Source organism: Vigna angularis, chromosome 3 (assembly GCF_016808095.1).
Source record: "Vigna angularis cultivar LongXiaoDou No.4 chromosome 3, ASM1680809v1, whole genome shotgun sequence".
Taxonomy (NCBI): domain Eukaryota; kingdom Viridiplantae; phylum Streptophyta; class Magnoliopsida; order Fabales; family Fabaceae; genus Vigna; species Vigna angularis.
The window spans coordinates 15,913,861-15,939,574 of record NC_068972.1 but is presented as its reverse complement, the minus strand read 5'-3'; the positions used below and the strand labels follow the sequence as shown (position 1 = coordinate 15,939,574).

General features: G+C 32.1%; 2 protein-coding genes across 5 annotated transcripts; both read left to right on the top strand.

Moving 5' to 3' along the window:
* Window positions 1-371: 371 nt before the first annotated feature.
* On the top strand, window positions 372-4,401 carry LOC108325457 (acyl-CoA-binding domain-containing protein 4). Its single transcript, XM_017558535.2, has 9 exons — window positions 372-938; window positions 1,646-2,173; window positions 2,285-2,350; window positions 2,590-2,756; window positions 2,865-3,021; window positions 3,103-3,196; window positions 3,364-3,719; window positions 3,804-3,908; window positions 3,988-4,401. The coding sequence occupies exons 1-9, from the start codon at window positions 807-809 to the stop codon at window positions 4,267-4,269; spliced, it is 1,887 nt and encodes a 628-aa protein (XP_017414024.1). The 5' UTR covers window positions 372-806; the 3' UTR covers window positions 4,270-4,401.
* Window positions 4,402-16,310: 11,909 nt separating this feature from the next.
* On the top strand, window positions 16,311-21,800 carry LOC108325034 (uncharacterized). 4 transcript variants are annotated; one of them, XM_017558013.2, is made up of 12 exons: window positions 16,311-16,445; window positions 16,549-16,635; window positions 17,313-17,513; window positions 17,655-17,779; window positions 18,071-18,192; window positions 18,275-18,357; window positions 19,305-19,457; window positions 19,595-19,738; window positions 20,187-20,369; window positions 20,526-20,620; window positions 20,712-20,809; window positions 21,376-21,800. In XM_017558013.2, exons 1-12 carry the CDS (start codon window positions 16,443-16,445, stop codon window positions 21,477-21,479), a joined length of 1,398 nt encoding a protein of 465 aa, XP_017413502.1. In that variant the 5' UTR covers window positions 16,311-16,442; the 3' UTR covers window positions 21,480-21,800. The 4 variants fall into 4 exon arrangements, with proteins under 4 accessions (XP_017413502.1, XP_052731521.1, XP_052731523.1 ...); XM_052875561.1 differs by having other exon boundaries at window positions 18,068-18,192; XM_052875563.1 differs by having other exon boundaries at window positions 16,549-16,639; window positions 17,404-17,513; window positions 18,068-18,192.
* The last annotated feature ends 3,914 nt before the right edge of the window (window positions 21,801-25,714 follow it).

Sequence of the window (25,714 nt, the reverse complement as noted above, 5' to 3'; positions counted from 1 at the left end):
GTCAAACCTTGCTATGTTATCATGTCTCAAACACCTCAAACCCAAAACACCTTCTTGCCATTCCCAACAACCCTATGCCCCCACACTTCATCATTTTCATCTTTACAAACTATCAAAAGCAACAAACTACACTCTAAACAATTTTTTTTTAAATTGTTCTATTTAAGAGCAGAAAATACTCAGCAAATAAATAATTTTGTAATGGATACAAGAAGAAAACTAGCTACTAACTTCATTTTAAAAGTAGTGTCTTTTTCTCTTCAACAGTGACATTCCATGATATTACACCACTAATTAATGTTGATGAAGCTTATCCAACCAATTAAGGAGAGAATTTATGTATGTTTATAGTATCATATGACAGAGGTGTCTGTGTATGATTATATCATGCATGTTGATTCCATTACGTCAATGTTAGGAATCAGCTTTCTTCATTTATTTATTTCACTGTTATAGATTACCAGACTACATATATGTATGTGAGTGATGTAACCTTTACAAGAAAAAATGATAATGTTAAATGAGAAGGGTGAGAGAAAAATAATGTTCTTTTCACAACAACCATCTGTTGCTGTTGGTTGCCAGTGATTTGGACTTGAAAGCGCCCATCTTTTCATGTCCATTGACATTGATAGTTGATACATCACTTGGCTTGTTCATGTCTTCTTTTGACTCTCTCTTTCTCTGCTCCTATCCTCTTCCTCTTCCTCTTTCTTCCTCTTTGTCAAGCACTGTGTTTAAGTCTTACTTCAAAGCATAAACTTACTCAGTCACCACACCCCTCACACACACACATTCATAGAAAGATGGAGTCTTTGGTTGCTGAAACAGCCAAGAAGAAAGCAATGTGGTTGTATCCAAAGGTTTTGGGTTATAATCCTTCTGAAAGATGGGGGCACTCTGCTTGTTTCTCTGGGGGGCTTATGTATGTCTTTGGGGTATGAGTAGTAAAATCCCTTGTATTTTATTCAGAATGAATGCTTTTTTTCTTTTTTTATGCAGTTCCTGGTATTAACTTCTGAGTTGTTCATGATGCTTGTTACTGGGTTGGCCTCATTTATGGTGTCTGAATTTCTCATTAGTCTTACCTTTTTGGAGCTCTGCTATTTAAGAGATGTGTTGTAATGTCTTCTTCACTGCTGGGAATTTACACTTTTGTGATGTACTCATTAATTTCATAAGTTTCTAGTACTTCTTTCTCACCTTTCCTACTTCATAGCTATCTTTAGTTAATAACCAAAACACTTTCATCTCTGAATTTTAGTTTTTTCCTAATTTCTCTTGTTGCTTATATTTCTCTGTGACAATTGACTGAATTCGTTTTTCTTTCTCTAATTAGCTAGACAATACAAGTTCGGGAGACAATAAACTTTGTGCTTTCTTAATATAACTATGTACACATTTCGTTTTTCTCCTCCTTGCGTTATGTTTCTCAGCTTATAAAACATGCACCAGAAAAGGGATTACATACATATCTTGGTAACCTGAGACCCTCTTAATTATTTGATTAGCCTCTTGAGATGAATAATTTAATCATTGTAGAACTGTCAGTTTAACTTGTTAAGCATAATTAACCTCTGATTATCAAATGTTTGCTTTAAATTTGTTTCCGAATAACAAATTGTTGGGTGTGTACTCATTCCAGGGCTGTTGTGGAGGGCTACATTTCGGAGATGTTCTGTGTTTGGACCTTGTGAAAATGAATTGGAGCAAGCTTGGGACCACGGGTGAAAAGCCAGGTCCTAGAGATAGCCATGGTGCTGTTCTTGTAGGGCATAAAATGATAGTTTTCGGTGGCACCAATGGGTTAAAGAAGGTGAATGACACTCATATATTGGACCTTGTTACCAAAGAGTGGATTCGTCCTAAATGTGAAGGGACTCCTCCTTCACCAAGGGAAAGTCACACAGCTACTCTAGTTGGTGATGAAAGAGTAGTGATTTTTGGTGGCAGTGGTGAAGGTGACGGAAACTATTTAAATGATTTGCATGTTCTAGACCTTCGAACCATGAGGTGGACTTCTCCTCAGGTAAAAGGCGATTTGCCTGTCCCTAGGGACAGTCACAGCACTCTTGCAATCGGGAACAGGCTTTTTGTGTATGGTGGAGACTGTGGTGATCAGTATCAGGGCGATGTTAATGTGCTTGACATGGACACAATGACTTGGTCAAGGGTATGGTTTTCTCTCCTCTCTCATAGTTTGTTTTGTTGGTGTGCAACTGAATGACTAAAGATCATGTTTCGGGGACTTAAAACAAAAGGCTTTTCTTCATTTTGATCACAGTTGAAAATTCAAGGATCTTCTCCAGGAGTCAGGGCAGGTCATGCTGCTGTGAGCATTGGTACAAAGGCAAGTTCTTTTACATTGCATCAGTTTTCAGCTCTGACTTCATTTCAATTTTATCTGCTGTGATGATGTTTAGTTACTTTGCAACTTGGCTTTTACTCAATATGTACTTAACAAGTTAGTTCAAAATTCAACTTATAAGAGAATGCTGCACTAGGGTGAACAATTCTTAACTTTGATGTGATAAGTAAAAAACCCTGCACCATACTGTTGACAAAAGATGAAAATTTTATGATTTACAGGTCTACATCATTGGAGGGGTGGGAGATAAACGTTATTACAATGACATATGGGTGTTTGACATATGCACCTGTTCGTGGGCTCAGCTTGATTTTCGTGGTCAACCGCCACAGGGGCGATTTTCTCACACAGCTGTTGTGGCAGACATGGATATTGCCATATATGGCGGGTTGGTTGGTTTGCATTTACTTCAATTTAATAAATGTGAAGTGACAATTCCTATTTTCTTTTCTATTTCCAACTGTGCGAGTGAGATTTTCTTTCTGATATCTCACAGGTGTGGGGAAGATGAACGTCCTTTGAACGAGCTGCTAGTGTTGCAGCTTGGAGCAGAGCATCCAAATGGACGTTACAACATCTCCATGTGCAAAGTTTTTGGAACTTATTGGAATCAAGAAAAGAGGATCATACCTAGAGGAGCTGATACCAACTCGGTACAGAAGCTCATGTTGCTATGTTGTTTCAAGTTCTTGTTCATATGATGGTTTAGTTACTAACATTGTGTTTTAAAGCAGACAACTCCATGCACGGAGAACCATATGGAAGCCATAGGAAAATGGGCTAATGAAGTTGTGTTGGATAGAGTACAACCTTGTAACATCGATTCAGGTGGGTTAAGAAATTTTAAACACGATTATACAGTTCTGACTAATTTACAAGTGACATTTGATTAACTCGTAGCTTGAAAACTATAGTTGCATGATAATAATTTCTGCACTACTACGTGCAAAAGTAGAGTGAAGGATTCACTGAGCGAAAGTTGTGATTCCATGCAGGCAGTTCACAACACAAGAGGAAGAGAATTGGTGTGGCAAAGGCGTGGGATGTTGAATCAGAACAAGAAGAACATTCTCTTTCACTGTCCCAGCATTCATCTCCTTCTCAATCTGATCAAGAACAGACCCCAGCTCAAAAAGCTAATGTTTCCATCATGGATTCTCAGAGGTATCCATGGTTCAAACAGATCAATAAAAGTCCAAGCTATTGCCAGCTCGACAATGACTCAAGCAACACCACATTTTTTAAGAATCTCACACAAAGAAGTGTCCATCCCATGAAACATCAACCTAAACAAGAGCAGTATGTTCACATTGATGATGATAGAAAAGTACCTCGACACACTCAACACCTGGTGGGTCCTTGACTTTCAAATTTTGGACCTTTTCTTTTGTTATTCTTAGTTAATGGTGATTTCACTTTGGCTATTGCATCCTAGATCGGTGCTGAAGTTCGGGGAAAAGTTGATGGAGCCTTTGATTCAGGTTTACTCATGACTGCAGTAGTTAATGGAAGAGTTTTCAGAGGAGTCTTATTTGCACCAGTAAGCTTCTGAACCCGATTCCTATTTATACTACGTATAGTACAAAGTATGTACCAAAGAAATTGATGTGTCTGAACAGGGTGCTACAGTATTGTCTACATGTGTTGAGCCAAACTGTTGTTTATCACGTTCATTTCCCTCCACTCAGCCATTTATGAACTCAAATGATGTGAGGGATTCGCAGCAAGCAACAGAGCCCTGCCATGGCTTCAGGCAACCTGTGGTAGCTCAAGCATCATCAGCAATCATGAGAGGCCCTACTTCTGCATCTTTAGCCAAAGAGCATCAAATGAGGAGTGACCTTCAAGGCTTGGTTTTGACTCTTGGAGGGCCTGCAAGTGCTAACCATGCTTCATCCTAGGATCAATTGTTGGGATGGCTAATAAGGTTCATGTAAATTTAGGAAATAATCCTTTCTTCTTCAATGCTTATGCATTTCTTCAATTTACCTTTTGTTATGTGTAATAGCATTTGGTAACTTATCTATATTTAATTATTTATTAATAGAATTTAGTATTGTCTTTATCTAAAGGTATGAGGATTGATTAGTTTCTCAAGAAAAATTTTAATTATTCTTGTTGTGTGCAAATTATTTTACCTAATTATAATTTCATGGAATTTTTTTGGGATTATTTTATATTTATTAAAAAAGAATCACAATATATGATAGAATATTGAAATATACTACAAGTTATAGAAATATAGAATATTGTAATAGTTTATTTTTTAAAGTTATAGTTGACCCACGTAAATTTCCAAGGTTGACCCACGTAGGCTATGATATAGGCTGGGTCAAGCTTAAAAACCTGAGTGTTCCACTAGTTAGCCTTAGATAAGGTACAGAGAGTCGCCTTTATTTTGCTAAAACATGCAATTTACAATAATGACCCTCTTTTCTTTTTTAATAAAAATACAAAAATTTAATTTTTTATGATCAATTTATCTTTATACTGTGTTTATAAACACAGTAATATTTTTACAATAAAATTTAACTATTACACAACGGATGATTTTATATTGTAATATTTTTATTGATGACTGTTTGGAAAGAAATGCTAGTGATATGCAAGAAGTAATGTTCAATCATGGTCATACTATACGTCATGAATTGACATTTCTAGAAAAAGCTTCGTAAGTTATAAATTAAAAGACATGATATCTTTATAGCATGACTCTTTATGTAAAGGCTAGTTTGGAGTGTGGATAATAAATAGACTTTCCTAATGCACAAATTCAAATTCGGCCATATTCAAAAACAGCCCCGGTAAACAACAAAAATAACTCAGTCAAGGTTAGAAATTCCATGACAAATCTCCACTTCGTATTCAACTTTAAAAAAATCATCAGAGATTCAACTTAAAACATCATTGTTCAAACTTTAAACAGCAAGATTAAACTTAAACAATTAGCACGGTTCAAAGCCTAAACAGCAAGATTCAAAACCAATTAGCACGATACAAATCTTACAACATATTTAAACAATACGGTTCCAATTACAGACAACTCAATTTTTAACTTTAAAAACACCCATCTTCTAGAAACAACACAAATTAAACTTAAAACATCACGTCTTCAATTCTCCACAGTTATGTTGGATACAAACAAGTTTCACATCAGATAAAATAAAAGATGAAAATGAATTTATATATACATAAGATATTTTCATAGGTAAGAGACCTCTTGGAATGATATCAAAAGTAAATTTGTTAGGGCTTGACTTAAAACAGACAATTAAACCCTTCAAATTCCATCAATCACATCATGATCACATCAGAAAACAAGAAAGACTTATCACCATCAAGTTACCTTAAAAAAAGAAACTTTTATTCTAACCAAGGTTCGAATTCACCATCCCCAAGTTCCAAACCAACACTCTCAACAACATAGACTATCACATTTATCTTGTCATTCCTATACACAACATGTCCAGAAAGTATATAATTATAAGAAATAAATCACATTCAATGCACACAAAAAATATTTCCTTCTTAGATATAAGAATATAGAGTAGATTGAGTTAAAGTTATTTTGTAATATTTTTATATATATTAGTTAGTTATTTGTTTAATTTTTGAGATCCTTAAATCATTTAAACTAGTTGTTTGAATATTTTGAATTATCTAAATGTGTGAATTGTGTGACAAGTTTATAGTATGACAAAATTGTAAACGTTGTATTTAAATAAAAAAACACCACTTTTAACAACAATTATAGTCAAAAGTGTCGTTATATAACTTATTCAGTAACAATTATAGCCAAAACCATCGTGTTTTTTAATTTTGTGATTTTTTTTTGCATTTCTTAAGCTTAAGACATTGAATGACAACGATACATGAGAGTCTTCGTGGTTTGAGGGAAAATGACAATTGGTGACCAAATCATCATTGGTTGGCCATGATTTTTAACAGAGGTGGTTTCAATGACGACTCATATGTAATAGTAAAATGTCAGATTTAACCATCGTCAAAAGACATATCTACGTGTTGACTTGGCCCACCATAATTGATATGTTAGGTGAGTTGGTTTACTTAAGGATGTGTGTTTTTCATTTAACTTATTTCACATATATTTATTGTAGTACAATCAAAGTAGATTTTCTCGATCCACCTATTCTTAGCATGTGTTCACCTATTTCATTAAGCAAATGATATTATAAAGATAGTATGCAAAAATCAAAGTATCAACGCGTATAATTAGGTAAATAAATATATTAAGCATTGTTCTTACCGGAATGTAGAGTGTGGATCTTTGGACAGGTGACAAGATCTAGGTGGTGGCTTAAATACTCTTGATGACTGAAATAGAGGAAGAAGATCCACCTACAAAAGACTCTTTCATGCTCAAATCAATAAGAAATTATTAAGATTTATGAAAGTAGTGAGTATGAATTGAGTTGTCCTTCCTAAGAAAATACCATGTGTATTTATAGGGTTTCTAAGTCTATGAAATATGTTATAAAATAGGGAGTATAAAAAAATCAATAGATAATAAAAACTTACCATATATGTGATAAAATAAGATAGAAATAATATACCATTTAACCAAATTAATCATATGTATGTTGGTATATGGTATAAAAGAATACTTATGATATTAGTATATCTTATAATCAAACTACCTATATTTGACCATATATTTTGTTAATATATGTGGTAGAAAAATCAATAAATATCTTTGTTAATATTATTTAGTCAGTGTAGGCCAATAATGTTGAATGATTCTAATTGAGTTGTGATCTTGAGCATATTTGTTAGGTTAGGAAAGTGCACAAGCCCTTCAAACTCATAAATTTGATTGATAGGTGGAATAAACTTGTTGTAATTGTAACTGACCTTTTGGTCAAGTTGTAGTCAACTTATCAACGCAAATGGGTTGAGTTGTTACAACTGTAGGTGGTTATTTTACCGTGTGGTAGTCAACATATTAATGTAGGTGTCGTCTTAGGCAAGTTTTGTGTTGTTGTTTAAGTAGGTTTTGTGTTGCTATGAAACAAGCTTTGTGGTGCTATTTGAGCATGATTTTTATGTGTTGTTGTCTTAGGTAGATTTTGTATGTGTTGCCATTTGAGATAGACCTTGCATGTGTTGTCATTTCAGGCATGCTTTATGTATATGCTACCATCTTAGGTAGGCTTGTACTCCAGTTGTAGGCAAGTTCTTTTTTGTGTTGCTATTTAACCAGACTTTATATGTGTTGTCGTTTTAGGCAGGCTTTGGTTGTATTGTCAAGTTAGGCATGTTTTGTATGTGCTACAAATCGTAAGTAGACTTTGTATGTGTTGTCATCTTAGAAAGGTTAGGCAGACTTTGTATATGTTGTCATCCTAGACAAACTTTGTATGTGTTGTCGTCTTAGGCAGACTTTCTGATATTGGATGTTTATCCTTGTGCATCTGTAAGAGGAGTCTAGGGAAGGAAAATTCATTGCCCTTTGTTTCCTTCGCTCTTGCAAGTCTTTGTCCTTTGTTTCCTTCGCTTTTGCAAGTCTTTTCGTCCTTCAGCTTTCTTTGTTTTGACTTTCTTTCTTTATGGTTATTTTATAGAAAGTTATGCGACGTGTGATCATAGTTGTGGCACTATTAGCTGCAACCATTGTTAGCATAAAGAAGCATAAAAGAATAATTAGAACAGATAAGGGAAGATAAAAGATTCCATAGTATTTTCTTTTTTTCTTGAAAGAAAAAGGAAAGTTGAGTTCAGTGAAAAAATATGATTTTATTAGTGTCATCACCCTTAGGATTGATGTACCTAGGATCAAAACAAGAATTAAAATCATTCAAAGCATAATTAGAATAAAAAAAGATAAAGGGATGTTAGTAATAAGTTATGCGTCAACTCCAATCCAACCCAAATGAAATTTATTTATAACCTACAAGATTTAGTGAATTGAAGTTAATTAAACTTAAATTAAATAAGATATATTTTTTCAGCCAAATTGAAACTAATGGGAAGGTTAAGTAAAAAAGTTGGAACCTATTTTATATCAACCCTAATTAATAATGCAATGAAATGAATAAAATTTATCAGAGAAAAACAAAGTTTAATATTATATATTGTACTATAGGATGCCTTATCCTACAACGGTCGACCGGTAACCCAGGCGACCTGACGACAGATGTCGTGAATGTCCTAATGTCGTATGATCACTGTTGCACATTGTCGTCGACCACTTGGTGCTCGACAACCAAAATAGTATGTCGCGACACGAAGCGCTCATACAACATGTCGCCTATCCATGTCGACACACAGAACGATCGACATGCGGCGTGCGATATTTTAGCATACGGTTTAGCGGTTACAGATAAGCAGTTACACATGTTAGCTAACCAACGCCGTGGATCACAGAAGCAATTGACTCAGTATCAACACACAATCTAGCAGTTACAACTTCTACACAGTCCACTTCGGTAACTGTCCGGATTTTCAGGTAACAGTTTGTTTTTACTGTTTTAAATATACAAAACACAAGAGAAAAAAAGGTACGTTTTTCCCATATAGAAAATTAAGAAAGATTACTCCTAATCTGATTGATCATATCTCTTTCTGACTTGAGCGTCGGAGTGCCTTTGCAGGTACCCAGACCATCTTTACTCAGAAAAGCAGAGAAGAAAGAGAGAAACAGCACAGTGAAAGCAGTACAGAGAAGAAGCGCTCCAAGAGTTGTTAGGTTCGAATCTTGGTCTCCATATCCCTACTGAAACATATATATATATATACATATATATATATATATATATATATATATATATATATATATATATATATATATATATATATATATATATATATATATATATAATGGCTAACAGTAGCTTTTTTTTCCTAAATGACCTTTACATATTGTCTGAACTGAAGGATTCTTGGAGTTTGATTTGGTGTATTGAGTTGTTAAACAAAGGATTCTTTGATCCTTTGTTTCTGAAAGTTTTGTGGGAAACAAATATCATGTACTTGTATAGCTTAAACCAAAATAGCTGCTCTCCGTTCACTGCGACTATTTTCTCATGTGGTCTTGTCTGTGGGTAGGGCCTGCCCAAACATAAAGCGAGTAATATCCTACATAAAATAAGGTTCTAAAATCATAACGAAATATTTTAAAAATAATAGAGAAGTTATTATTATTATTATTATTTATAAATAAAAATAAAAATGTTTATTTTTCTCAATTATTTTTTTTCATTTTTTGTGGTGTAAATATATTTTGAATAGACAAGTGTTTTATTATAAGTGTTTGTTAAAGAAAGTAAAAAGATCTGATAGTTATGAGTGCGTCAACTTAAACAGTAGGTAGGACGTAGTGGCGCAATACATGCAATAGATATATAAGATTTAATATATTAATTGCAGTGGTAATAATAGTGAGACATAAGTGCAGAGGACAGAAAAACAGTAGTTAGGAGATGATAGTATAGTAGTAGCATTGGAGCGACAGGGTCGTGGTACGAAAGATCTTAGATGCAACTATTGTGGGCCTTACACTTTCAAACAACATAAATCTTCCCCCGTGCTTTCCGCGCGATGCTGCTCCTTTCTGTCCTCTAATGTCCCTCCTAATCCAAACTAATTTACTATTTTCATTTTATTATTATATCACTTTTATACACTCTTTTCTTTTAATAAATATTCTTCTATATCAGCTATGATCTTCAACAATTTACGACAATAAAATAAACAAACTTAAATCACATGCATACAATATAATTATATCTCTTGACATTTCACATTTTATATATAATATATGAACTTTATATATATATAATTATGAAGTGGAAAGCATAATACAATTATTACATACAATAATAAATTAATCATTTAGACTGTTAGTGAAGTTAAATTAACTTTTGCTAATGTGTTCTAATATTTAATACCATAAACTAAGGAAGATTTCCATTATGGATCTCAACCAATCTAGTCATCACATATCTCAATTGCAATTTTATTTTATCATGAACGTATCGAAACAAACAATTCATCATAATATAAATATTTGATAAGTAAAAAAATCATTAAATAACAAAATATACGTCTTAGTATATAGATATTTGTTTAGACGAGATCATTTTTCTTAAACGACCTTCCGTTTGTAACAGAAGATGATTACTTACTCCTTTTCGTGCAAGTTGTGAAACTACAACTTCAGTAACTCTCATAACACTTTAGCACTGAACTTTAGAAGAGAGAAAAATCCTATAACTCTTCTCTTGTCACTCGAATAACTCAAGTTCTAAAGGAAGATATTCAACCTCTTTGTTTCTAAAATTGTAAATTATGACTTGAGCAAGAAGCTATATGGCTTGAGTAATATTCAACCATAATATTAAATATTCGTGTTTAAGCATTGTTCGAATGATTAACTCTATTCAAATGTTATATGCCAAAAACAACAATGATTAAAGCAAGTTATTTTTACATCAAAGATTAACTCTTTCAAATTCATAACATTTTAATTATATAAATTCTTATCTAAAACCAGTCACAAACCAAAATTATTTCAATTGTGAAGTTCAACTCAAATATATACCTCTAATAAAACAATAATCCTAATTAATCTCACTAAAAGCCTTTTCGGTTAAAATTCAAAATGAAATCATAATTGTTATTGACAAAATATTATATATTTGTTGATGAGAAAAAAAATATTAAAGACATTGAAAAAAATAATTATCACAAAGAACGTGTGTTAAAAAATATTAAAATCTAACACTAAAGATATCATATCATTAAGAACTTAAACTCACAGTATAAGACATTGAAAAAAATAATTATATAAGATATTTGTAATGATAGATTGATGAGTAGTTGACTGGACAGTCAACCTTCACATTCACATATAATTCTTAGAAATCGAATGGTCATTAATAAAAGTCATTGATCGATTGATAATTTTGCTAATATTGATCAAACTTACAAATTAAATATGTTTACAGGTAAACTATGTTTATCAATTCTTGGATCGTAATTAGATTGATGTTAATTAAAAGTCAGATCCAAAACCTATATATTTAAGGTAAGGATGTAGGTGATTATATTTATTACAGTGTCGATAATTAACTCTGCTTACCGAACGATTATCTACTAACTTAAGCATCAGAGTACCTTTCACAAGTAACCTTGCATAGTCTAAAGGAGGAAAGGAGCGAAGACTTGGATTGTAGGGCATTTTGGAGCTTAGTGTGCAAAAGAGTTGATATTAACCCCACTACCGAAACATTTTGACACCCACCGTGAAGTCCAAGAATATTGAAAGTAACAGCCCAACGGTGACCACAAGGAATGTGAGCAACACGGTGTAAGGAAGACAAGAAAATCACCAAGACCCGATGAAAATGATTTGAGTTTTGCAGTAGCAGATGTTGGAGATGCAAAAGAGACACAAAAACAAGTTGATAGTCTACATTATTACTTAAAAAGAATATGAACACTCGGTTGGCAGAGAAGGTCGAGAAAAATAGTGAAGCGATAGGGAAGACCCACCCCTATTTATGGTGAACCAACCCCTTTCCCTTGAATGATATTGGCCACTGGATCGAACCAAAATTCTACGGTCCAAGGTACGTGACCCTAGAGATTCTACCAGGCGTGAACTATGAAGTGTTACTCCCTATTTTTCTAATAGTCATTTTATGCCAATTGTTCAGGGATTCCCAGGCGGTGGACACTTAATGGTCTTAAGCACCACTAATACTAATCGCATGGAATGACTGCCCTTTCCCATGCTTGAACTTGAGGGGTTTGACCGTATGATTGCCCGGTCAGCAGTTGACGGGGCGATCAACCTTGACATCCAGAAGCAGCTCTTAGAAACTGGGAGATTAATAATAAAAGTCATTGACCGATAATTCTCCTAATATTGGTCAAACTTACAAATTAAGTATGTTTACGAGTAAAGTATGGTTATCAACTCTTAGGTAGTTATTAAGTCAATGTTACTTAAAAACTCATTCCGAAACTTATAAATATAGATTTAAGGTAAAAAGGTAGGTGATTGTTTTTATTGCATTGTCAAGAATTAACTCTGCTTGCTGAATAGTGATTTATTAACTTAAGTATCAAAATACTTTTGAAGGTAATTCTCATACAATCTAAAGAGAAAAAGAACAAAAACTTGTATTGTACAACGATTTGAAGTTTATTTATAACTTAATTTTTGAGATAGATAATCTGGAACCTATTACCATCAAAACAATATTCATAACTTATGAGACATGAAATGTATTGTCATTATAATGTAAATTCTTTCATCTGAAAATTGGTAGAGTATTAATTAGAAATAAGTGTTAGAGGTCCCACATCGATTAGAGATAACGTTAATTTATAATATACAAGTAGGTGCAAATCTTATCTTACATGTCGATTTTGTAGGGTTGAGTTAAACTTAAAGTTCACTTATCCTAACGAGATTTGTGTAGACATATTGTACCACCCGTTATCGGACTCTTATGCTGTATTCACATGAGCTGAAAATACTATTCAGGAGAAATTGCGAGTGACGATTTACGAAATTTTTTTGTTTGTTTCTGTGGATTTACGAAGATGAAAATGCAGTGATTTGCGAGATAAGGTTAATTTACCCGTCTCACTATGTTTCGAAGATTATTTATATACAAATGTCATATTTGCCCTCAATTATATCTAAAATACCAGACACTGTCGTTACTTTGTTGCTGATCAGACTACAACTGGTAAGAAACGAACATGGAGATTCCGGTGACGAGTTTGTTCGTGGAAATTAACAAGAGTTCTTGAAGCTTTCGCCGATTTCCACAAGATCGTTCTGGATTTCGATCAGAACATGTGAGGAAGAGGAGGAGGGATCAACGGAGGAAGAAGAAAAAGCAGAAGATGAGGACGGCAGCAGAGTGAGGAAGTTGATCATGCCGCAGAAAATATGCGATATGTCTTCCTTGACGTCGTGGCGATCGGCGGCGAGAAGCCATGGAGAACAGGATTGGATAAAGGTGTGGTCGTTGAGTTGAGAAGATTTTGAATGAGGGTGGTTGGACTTGAAGAACCAAAACACTTCTTTTAACTTTTGGACTCGGTAGCGGTGCGGTCTTTCTAGATAATTTGTTTTGGATTCAAAAGAAATAGTTGAGTTCAAAATTTTTATCTATAAAAAAACATTATAATATTGAAATAGAAACGCTTAAATATATAAATTATATTATATTAAATATCACAATAAATTAATTAATTACTAATATTTGAGTTATTTAATATTCAAGATAAATATTTTAGTGTGTAAATTATATTTTTATTTACCATAAGCAGTTAATATTTTCATCTAATTCTTTAAAATTTTTACATGTAAAAATAATATATTTTTAAAATATTCCTGTTGAAAGAATAAAACCTGAAAATATTTTAAAAAATATTTAAAGAATAACACCCGTGCAATTTTTAAAAATTTTGAAATAAATTTTTTACATTTAAAAATTTTAATAATTAATTTTAATTTTTTACTCATAATAAACATTTTTACAATTAAATATAACATTAACAATTATTATTTTACATTAGGAACATTTTGATAATCTTTACTTTATATCAATTAAACAAATTTTTTAAATATGTGATATCAATCCAATCCTACCGTACTTCTCATGAACTTTATAAAATTTTATTAAACCATTTATTATATCATCGCATAGTTGAGATAAGACTTTACATTTTTTATTTCCTTCAGCCAAACGAAAAGTTTGTTTTATCGTGTATTGAATATATATTGTTGTATTATTTTAGTAAGTAATTTGAAGATGTTAGTTTAACAAGTAAGAAGAATGTTTTATGAGAAAAAGAAAGGTGAATAGTTTTAAAAAGCAAGAAAAAGAAATAATAATTGGTATAAATAAAAAAGATTGACATGATTTGAGTGAAAGAAAGAAAGAAAAGAGTGAAAAGAGTGAGTGGTGAGTGACTGATTGAATGTGTGAGTGAAGATTGATTTTAAGATTGAGTGGGTGAATGAGGGGGCAGCAGAATAAAAAAGGTGAAAGTAAAGAAAGAGTGAGGTGTCAAAATGAAAAAAAGGAGATTCATATTATTGAATAAAGCGTTGAATTGAAAGGAAAGGAGAAATGATGTTGAAAAGACCACTGACTACTGACCACTGACGAATGACTACTGTAGGACCATCCCTTCTATTTCAATCATTCTCCTCCTTATTTCTTATCAATTTCAGATATTAACTTAATAAAAAAAATAACATATCATGTCACAAATTAATAAGTAAGAATAAAAATATAATAAATGAAAAATATTCAAATATATTATCTAATAGATTAAAACATCTCACTCTTAAGATAAATTAGATATTTACTCCACGTTAATCGCAAATAAAAGTTGATCTTATAAAATTTTTAATTTCTTAAATAGTTAAGTTATCGGTGAAAATAGATGAAGAAAAAATACTGTATCTTTTTTATTGGATAAAGATTTTCTGCCAAGAATTTTTAAATTTCCTAGATATGAAGATAATGAATGAAGAAAAAAATACAAATAAGGATATTCACAGATTAAAGTATTTAATTTTTCTAAATCTTTGATTTTAGAAGATAAAGGTTTGGGCCTCAGAAAAAGTTAGCCCACAAACTGCCCCAGCAACTAAAAAGTTGGTGTTTCATCCTATACCTCCAATCTCACACTTCCAATTCCAATTTTAACCTTAATTAATATTTTTTTAATTTTTTCTTCTTTTTTGATAAAGTTATTCTGCATTCTTCTAATTTTTTTCTCTTCCTTGTTAAAGTAACTCTGCACTCCTTTAATTTTGAAATCTGTACTGATTTTGAAACCCATTTCATAAATTTCTTAAATTTCATTTTTAGATTTAAAATTTAATAATAATCTAATTTAATTTAAAATTTCAATATTATTTAATATAAATTTATATTTTAATAATTATTAAAATATAATTTCTATTATTATAATAGTTATATTAAAAACAGAAAATAAAAAAATTAGAATAAAAATAGTAATAATGAAAGTAAAAAAATAAAAAAATGATAATAATATAAAATCTGATTTAATATATTTAAATATATTAAATTATATTAATTATTAAATTAAAATTAAATAATTATTAAATTTTAAATAAAAAACAAAATTTTAAAAAGATTTATTTATCGAATTTTGATATTCAATAAACTATTTTTTTAAAAATTTTGTTTTTTAATTAAAGTTTCATATTTATTTAATTTAATTAAAATTCTAATATTATTTAATATATTTTTATAGTTTAATAATTATTAAAATATGATTTATATTAAATAATAACTATATTAAAAAAAATAAAAATAAAAATAGTAATAATAAAAATAAAAATTAGTTATATAAAATTTGATTTAATATATTAAATTATATTAAAATATTAAATTAAATTTAATAGTTATTAAATTTTAAATAAAAGAACTAAATTGTAAAAAGCTTTATTTATCTATATAAAAATCTATTAAAATATGTTAACGGATTCCGATAAACAAACTTTTTAAGAGTTGTTTTTATTTAAAGTTTAATAATTATTTAATTTAATTTAAAATTTTAATATTATTTATAGTATTTTTAAACAATTTTTTTAAATATTTATTATTGCTACTTTTATTTTAATTACTTTTGTTTTTATTTTTTAATATAACTATTATAATAGTAGAAATTATATTTTAATAACTATTAAAATATAAACGAATGTTAAATAATATCAAAATTTTAAATTAAATTAGATCATTTTGAAATTTTAAATTTAAAAAATTTATAAAAATAATTTTAAAATCTGTGTTAAAAACCATTAAAGGAGTGTAGAATTCTAGAGAAAAAATTAAAAAAATATTGATTAAGTTAAAATTAAAAATTTTGGAGGTGCATGGTGAAACACCCTAAAAAGTTTAGGCGGATGGGCCGGCCCATAGTGATTTTAACTCGCGAAAGTTCTTCTTCGAAATAGTCACTTACCACTTCGTCTTCGTCGTTGTATAATAGAATAATACAGTGTTCTTGCTTCGTCTACTGGGTCGCGTAAAGGGTTTTTCATCAGCTCAGCATGGTATAGTAGCTTCGTCACGGTGCCGTTTTGGCATTTTTCATATATTCTTTTTTTCTAATTTCAGTTTTATTTTTCACAACGTTTTCGTTGTCGCATTTAATAGGATTTCCAGGGATTCCTGAACGACTTGCAGGATTGGGAACTTTCTAGAAAAGATAAAACACAAACAGTGAAGTCACAAAAGGAAAATGTTGGTAATTTTATGTTAACCTTCAAAATTTTCTATCATCGTCCAACTGTGAACTTTGAGTATACTTCTACAAGCATTATGATTCTTAAATTCGGCTCTTTGTTATTCACTGTTTATTTCCTCTTTATTATTGTTTTTGTTGTGGTGGATGGAATATGAATGTACATGTATCTTGAAGAACCGAGACTTTTGTTTTACCTTGTTTGACTACTTCGTCTTTTTTATCAAGTGGTAGAATTCAGTGATACTGTTTTCTAACTTATGGAGATTTTGTTCTTTTATGAGGAGGTTTGTTAATGGGTTACATTTCGTGGTTTACATACTTGGGGTACAAAGGGAATGTGAACTCTGAATATGCTGTCTGAAAACAATGGACATTTATAAACGAAAATAATTAATTTTATAGCTCGAAAGATGGGTTCAGATAACTAGGCGGAAGTTTGCACCTTTTATTCAAATGAAGCTGAATTACGATGACGAGTTATCTTGTTGTGGAATGTTGGAAGCGTAATTTCTGTTCTAGGTTCTCTTTATTTTCCATGCTCTCTTGTACTTAAATGGTCTTACAACAAGGAAAGGACCGCCATGATTTTTCTTATGTTGCATATCCTAAATTTGTTTGTGCTTGTGTATGTGTGGAGGAATTAATGCATCCGTGATGTGTGATATTCTGACAGCAATTCCCAAAAGCTTCGTCTTCTCGACTTACTGGATCTGTGGGCGTGGATAAGGCAGCAAAAGCAGATACTAAATCTTTTGATCGTGCAGGAAATTCTCCAGGATTGTACGATTTATCAAAAATTAGTGATCCTTTGAATCGGTTGCATGGTAGTTTTGTTCCTGAAGATGTTCCTGATGCTGCTTCTGAGAAAGATCTGGTAAATTTTATTTTTTTTCATTTCCCTCTGTTTCAGTCTCGGGATGACGGGTTTGGGATTGATATGTTGAGATATTATATATTGATTTTAGTGGTGCTGTCCTGCGTGATGCTGATTATTTAATCTCTCTGTATCTTACAGGGTAATGAGTTTTTCAAGCAGAAGAAATTTAAGGAAGCTAGAGACTGCTATTCAAGGAGCATTGCCCTATCACCAACAGCTGTAGCATATGCAAATAGGGCAATGGCCAATATCAAGCTCAGAAGGTAAGCTTACATTACGTATTTAATATTTGAATTTGAAGTAAAAGAAAGTTAATTTTACAATTATTGTGAATCGCTATTGGGTCTATCAACTCACTGATTCTCTGTCTGCTTCACTCATCAAAATATTCAAAAGGGGTTTATTTTATCAATACTTGAATTTTAAATAAAATAAAGTTAACTTTCCAACAATTGTGAATTGTTATTGGGTCTATCGACTCACTGATTCTCTTGAAAGGAACTGCATTTTCTGAAGTTATTGTGTTTTCCTCCTCATCTATTTTGTGTCAGTAGATTCCAAGAGGCTGAGGATGACTGCACAGAGGCCTTAGATCTTGATGATCGTTACATAAAAGCATATTCACGAAGAGCAACAGCTAGAAAAGAACTTGGGAAAATTAAAGAATCAATGGAAGGTGTGTTTATACTTGAATATTGCACTTATCCATTAACCACATGATTTTGAATTCGTTGGGTCTCAAATTTGCTAAATCGCAGATGCTGAATTTGCTTTGAGGTTGGAACCAAACAATCAAGAAATCAAGAAACAGTATGCCGATGCTAAATCTTTGTATGAGAAAGTAAGTACATCACTAATTCCAGTATTGTTAGATGACTTACTATTTTTAATTTACATACACTAAGGAGTGCCTATGTAAGTCATGGAAATATTAGTTTTGAACTTGCTGTACATAACCTATAACCAGTTTATATACTGGCACTTAACAGCAGACAAGAAAAGTATGTTTAGTAGTAGTTGACATAGCATAAAATCAAATGAATCGATGCCTTGAAGTAAGGTTGTAAAATGGCAGGGCCTTTTATTTACTAAAATCAGGACAGATCAAGGAATTATGATGTCTAACGAGACTTCAGAGATAGAATTCTGGGATGCTATACTTGACAATAGTGATTTGTGAATGGAGATTCAAAAATTGAAATCGTTAAGAATGTAGATGACAAGTTTTCTTGAAAAGAAAATATAGCTGCTTGAAAATCTATGAGTAGATATAATATAACCGTTTCCCACTACTGACATAAATCATTGATTGAAAATAGTAAGTTTCAAAGACTGCTGTTTGTGAGTGCATGGCCAGTTCATGTAGTCAGTACCCGACATTTGGTTGATAATGTCTGCATATTCAAACGCATGAAGGTAGAGAGGGAAAGTTAGTTATAGAAAGAGAGTATGGATCAGACACTAGGATTTACAGCACTGTCATCTATTAGCTACTTTGGTTTTGTGTATATTCCCACTGTAGGTTCTCTGCTGCATATATTAATGTTTGTGAGGGCATATTATGGCCAGTTCATGTAGTCAGTACCAAACATCTGGTTGATAATGTCTGCATATTCAAACGCATGAAGGTAGCGAGGGAAAGTTAGTTATAGAAAGAGAGTATGGATCAGAGACTAGGATTTACAGCACTGTCATTTATTGGCTACTTTGGTTGTGTATATTTCCCACTGTAGGTTCTCTGCTGCATAGATTAATGTTTTTTCTTTCTTTTTTTAAATCTCTATCCAGGATATTCTTCAGAAAGCATCAGGAGCTATGAGAAGCACTGTACAGGGAACTCAAAAAGTGGGAAAGTCAGAGGAAAAAGTTAACGGAGGTAGCATCCACCCCATTTCACATGGTACTCAAAAGTCCGGTCCAGCTGAAATTAATCATAAAAAGGTAGAAAACATTAGAGTTGTCAATATCACATTTCAAGATATATCGTCATGTTTATGGATGAGAGTGTTAAATAGTACTCTGTTTGTGCTTTTCATGCAAATGTAGTTCACCCTAAAGTTTAGCTATGTTTTTGACAGGTTAATGAGCAGCAAATACCTGTTAAAGAATCACTTATAACAGAGGAGGTCGATAGCAGAGACACAATAACCAGAAAAAGGCCTCAAGCACAAGGAGGTGATGATTCTAGGAAAGGTTTGAGTGCAAGTAACAGTTTGGAGCAGGTTAAATATCCTAAAATCCTTCCTTTTTGTCAAGTAATCTAGTTCCACAGCATATCCTAGTCCTTTTGGAAGCAACATTTATTCTTTCTTATCCTTAAAAAAGAATGTTTTTATGTTCTTCACGAGTTCTTATTTAAATATGAATTATCCACATTCTATTCTTTTGGATATTTGTTAGTACACCACTCTGTAATTTTGCTACTTTATTTTTATTCTCAGTAAATAATAAAAATAAAATAGCATTTAGAGTTTTGAGGCTTTTAAATGTTGTATCCAAGCATGGTTCGGTTTCAATTGCTATTTAGGTTTTACCTCTACGACTTGTGTGTGAGTATATTTACATTTTTTGTGCTTCTGGAATTTTGATGTTAGTAATTTTGCATAACTGCATATTCCTTTTTGTATTCCAATTTTTCATGAATTTGTTTTCTTATTTTTTTCTTAACAGAGAAATCACAGAATTATTAAGCCCGAAATGAAAGCATCTGTTCAACAGCTTGCTTCTCGTGCTGCTTCTAGAGCCATGGCTGAAGCTGCTAAAAACATAACACCACCAACCACTGCGTACCAGTTTGAGGTCTCATGGAGATCATTTTCAGGTGATCTTGCTCTGCAGGCTCGTCTATTAAAGGTGTACAACTTTTTCTGGTTCATTTTTAACTTGATTATATTGTCAATATCTAGCATATTTGGCATTGAATTATTAACAAGAGGTGCCATTTTATGCTTAAATTTGTGGTGCTCAGTGCTCTGCTTCATGTTGTAATAAACTTTTTTTGTATGTTAGGCTATATCTCCCCGCGAATTACCGAAAATATTCAAAAATGCTTTATCTTCTACCGTACTTGTTGACATCATCAAGTGTCTCTCATCTTTTTTCACGTAAGTAGTCATCTACAAAAGGAAAAAATATTTTATTGTTTTGACTCCTTTGTGAGCTTTAATTGTGATAGTGAATTTTCTCTCTTGGCAGTGAGGACATGGATCTGGTTGTCAGTTATATGGAGTATTTGATCAAAGTTCCAAGATTTGACATGATTGTAATGTGCCTCTCATCAACAAATAAGGATGGTACGTATTCTTTATAACAGTAAAAAACATTCTAAATGTTTCTTTTGCCACGCCTTCCGAAATCTATTGAAGTTTAAAGTTCTCAGGACATAAACAAGGTAGAAAAAATTGGAAAGATAAGTGCGTAGGCAGAGAATAATGGTCTCTAGTTTAAAGTAGAGAAGAAAGGAACGAAGATACAAAATGTGTAATGCCTTTTCAGCAGGATAAAGTAAAGGTTAACCCATTTCATTGTATTGTAAAAGCAGTAGAAAATTCTGTAACTTTAATCAGACAACTTATGATGGTTTGTGGGGGATAAGCCAAAAGTAGTTGTTAATGCGTCAATGATTATAGTCTATTGTTTTAACATCTGGTCTCCCCCCTAAACCAAGAAAATGTAGATAAAATAAACGAGAGAAAGTAATATTAGGGTCTGTGGTAGTAGTAACTAACCCTAATAAATCATGGAGTATATCTTGTTGGTTGCTGAGTTTCTTATGGTGGTACTTGCTATTTGGAACTAATGGTTTTCGTTGCCAGGAGTTTGAATCTGATTGATTAAGTTGGTTATATTTTGTGTGCAGACATACGCAAGATCTGGGATGAAGTGTTCAAAAGTGAGGCAACACCAATTGAGTATGCAGAGATTCTAGACAACCTCCGATCAAAGTTCTGCCTTGGACAGTGACATCTTCACTTGTATGTTCTAATGTTATTTTTCCTCGGTGGATCCTCTCCCACACGCAACCATCTGCACTTGTAAATTATTATGCTATTGAAATTGAAAAGTTTGAGCGTTATTGACGCTCAGCTTGATCCATCATTAAAAAATGGGAGGAAAAAGAAAGCAAAAATGCGTATGCTTGATGCAGAGGAGGGTCTACGTTTAAATGTTTTTTCCCTTTAGGATTTGGGTATTGTAAAATGAGTAAACGTAAAAAAATGGATATTTTTTTTTCTAATTAATAACATTTTAAGTCTTTTATAACATGGTTTTTTTATGTTGCCATGTACACGGATATGCATTGCGTTTTGCTGCGTGAAAAATAAAGAAATGAATAGGAATGCTACTTTGTGCACTTTCCTTTTATTTCTTCCTGCACCCGATAAGATATAATATCCTCATTTTATCCTTTATTAAAAATATAAAAAACCATAAAACTATAATTTCACATTCCCTTTGCTTCCTTGTACGGCGAAATGTTCTGCAGTTTCCTCCCTCTTCATTTTTTTAAGGTGAAATCCCCACACGTGTGGTGGGAGGTGAAAGATTGAAGAAGAAAAAAAATCAGAGAAGAATAACGTGTAAAAGTTGTTGAGTTATTTATAAAAGAAAAAATGTTTAAACCCTCGTTTGGTGTTCGTATTTGTGTGTCAATTTCAAGTGGGTTATCGTTTTTTTTTTCGATCTCAATTGAATCTATAAACTTGTAAAACTAAACCAATTGAGTCATTTCCGTTAAGTTTTTGTTGACGCCGTCTAACTATGATGACGTGGTGCACATATTATATGCTGATGTATAAATATTATATTATGTGGAATTTGCTATTTAAATAAAAAGTCTTTGATTATTTTCTCCCTGTTCCTTCTCTTCACGCGTGAGAGAGAAGTTCTCTCGTTCCTCCGTCAATCACCTTTCTTCTTGAAGGATTTATTTTTCTTCAACTAAAAGAATGCTCTCATGTTGTATGTGGTATTGCAAGCTACTAATGAGATTGTTAAGTTCCTCCTCAGATGAGCATAATGCCCCACCCCGGTCAGAATTATTTGTAGTACGCAGTTTGCCCAATGTTTGTTGCCGAGGTTCAATCTTTTTTATTTTTTCATCGATAATACTCTGAAGCAATTGTCATCTTTTAGAGACTTAATATGAGAAATAAAGTCTGTCTGTTGCTTCAGCCACCTTCGTATCTTTTTCCAATTTCCTATTTTCAATTTTTTTGAGAAACAAGTTTGTCTTCTTCAGCACTGTACTCCACTGGCCCTTGAACCGTATCAAATCCCACAACCTCAACCGCCATAGCTCTAACAGTGTGGAGGAGTGAGATAAGCACAAAGAGATTATTTCCAAATGAGAGATATAGAGAGAGAGATTGTAGAAAAAGAAGACCATTTTGACAAAGAGACACCAAAATCGAATTCCAAAGTTAGAAAAAGTAACCTCAGACCTGAAAAATACAATTTGTAATGTAAAATTAGTATTGGAAATTCAATTCCATCACCGAGAAAATGCTTCAAGTAGGACATCTGTAAAAAATTAGATAAGGATGAATCAAAACAATAGTCAGGGACTAAGACATGATTTATTAAGATAAACTGCTACAACAACACTTGAATGAAAAAAAAATGCGTATATGTTAAAAATCAACTTCTGAAGAAGCTAGTGCGATAGAATGTTTACAATGTAAGTACTCATTTTAGTTTTTAACTTCAATTTGTCTTCTCCTATAAGTGTTTATGGAGTAGTTTATGCAAAAATAAAGATACAGGTTCCAGTTTCAGAATCCTGTCATGGTGTTTGGAGGGCATTACCACAATTATCAGTAGATTCACGAGCCAGATAAATTGTAACAGAGGCAACCAAACCTTAACCCACGTTATTCCCCCACGTGCGCCTCACCAACCCCTCCCTTTCTTCCTCCGGTCTCCTCCGCGTCCCCGGTATAACTTCTTCCAACGGTGGCCATTCGCTGCATGTTGTGAGTATCTATTCGTGGAAGCTTACATTGAAAAAAGTTTCAAATGGGTTGCAACGTGGGTGACGTTTGTGGTGCTCTTAACGACGACCAATGGTGTTGTTGGAACGAGAGAGCTTCTCTCTCACGCGTGAAGAGAAGAAGGAGAAAGAGAAAATAACTACATTTTGGTGCCATGTCAAACACTTTTTATTTAAATAGCAAATTCCACCTAATATAATATTTATACATCAGCATATAATGTGTGCATCACGTCATCACTGTTAAACAACGTCAATGAAAACTTAACGAAAAGAGCTTAATTGACTCATTTTTACAAGTTTATGGACTTGATTAAGACCGAAAAAAAAAAACGATGATCCATTTGAGATTAAAACACAAATACGAGGACCAAATGAGAGTTTAAACCAAGAAAAAACTTTCAAAATGGATGTTCAATAAGGTACTTTTAGATATGGATTGAAAAGTATTTTTGGAAACATTCATTTTGAAATATAATTTCTTTTATATTTCATAATCACTGTGAAGGTATTTTTCAGAATATATAAAAAAAATTTATTTTGAAATAGATGTTCTAAAAGTATCTTCAGATTCAAAAATATTTTTTCAAAATATAAAAAATAATATTATTTCAAAATAGATGTTTTAAAAAATATTTTCGGATTCAAAAATATATTTCAAACCATTTATTTTGAAAGCGTATTTTTTTGAGATTTTGCTTCCAATCTTCACGATCTTGTGTAAAAAAAGAAAATAAAACAAGAGGACGAAAGGTGTTGGACATTTCGCGGTATAGGGAAGGATATTGAATATGAAATAACGGTTTTGGGGTTTCTAAGATTTTTTTAATAAAGGGTAAAATGGGACAATAAAACTTATGGGGCTGCAGGAAGAAAAAAGGAGGAGGTGGAGGAAGTAATCAAAGAAACGTAGGATGAAAGTGATTGGATTGGAGTATACTACAATTAGTTTGGTGCACTAGAAATAGCCTCGCAAATCTCTTTAAGAAAAAGTGAACTTTACATGTCAAAATTTCATGACAAAACTGAATACGAAGATGAAATAAACACTGAGTTGAAGTTAACCAGGTAGTAAATTGTGCTATTTTACATATTTTATGTTACTATTTTAATTTTTTTTAGTTATTTCGTTTCTTTTTATTTCTTAACGTTTGCTCTAACCTGTATTTTTTTTTTTATAATATTTTACTCTGAGAAGAGGAGGTTGATGTTGCGAGTATTATAAGTGTTAATTTGAGCATGGTCCATGATTAATCCTAACTCAAATTTTAATATACTCACGTTTATGGGTCATCGAATGAATGTTTCAAAAAGCACAAACTCATAAAGTTCCTTTTTAAGATGAATTAAAAATAGTATCAATTTCACTATAATATTTTTAATGATTTTAAATTATAGGACTTTTAGTTTAAATTAAAGATCGATTACAATTAATCAGTTTAGTTCTATTTTTAACTTAAGTTGCTCAATTCAAGTTGACTTTATTCGACTTTTAGTTCGAACCAGTTTAACTTAATTTTATGACTCAATTAATTCAAGTTGACCTTCGTTCTTGGTCAAGTATTATGATCTTCTGTTTCAATTGTTTCAGCCAACTTTCGATTTCAGGCAATTTATATTGACTTTTGATCTTAACTAACTATAACTGATTTTCACTCGAAGTTGCTCGACTCGAGTAAACTCGACTGGACCTTCGATTCAAGTCAACTCAACTTGATTTTTGAGTTCAACTTACTCGAAACAACTTTCGACATGAGTCGACTTTCTTCTGAGTTAACTTCGCTCGACCTTTAGCCTATGTTGACACAGTTTAACCTTTTTCCGAGCTAAACCGTTTCAACATTTATAATAGACCGATTTGACTTGACCTCAATTATAAGTGACTTAGCTTAATTTTTAATCCTAATTAACTTAGCATGACCTTGAATTTAACCTTTGATCCAAACTAATTATATTTAATTTTTGAACCTAGTTGACATGACTTGGCCTTCACATATAAACAAGTTATCTCGATTTTTGTTCTAGGTCAACTTCCTTCATTCCTCATATTCGATTGGCTTGCCCAACTTACAATCTGAACTAAATCAATTTAACATTACTTGATCCAAACTTTACCTTGACCTATGGAGCTTTGTTATTCTGATCCTTATGGCACTTTTTACTATGACTCATATGAGTCAGAACCAAACCCTCATGAGCCGAATTG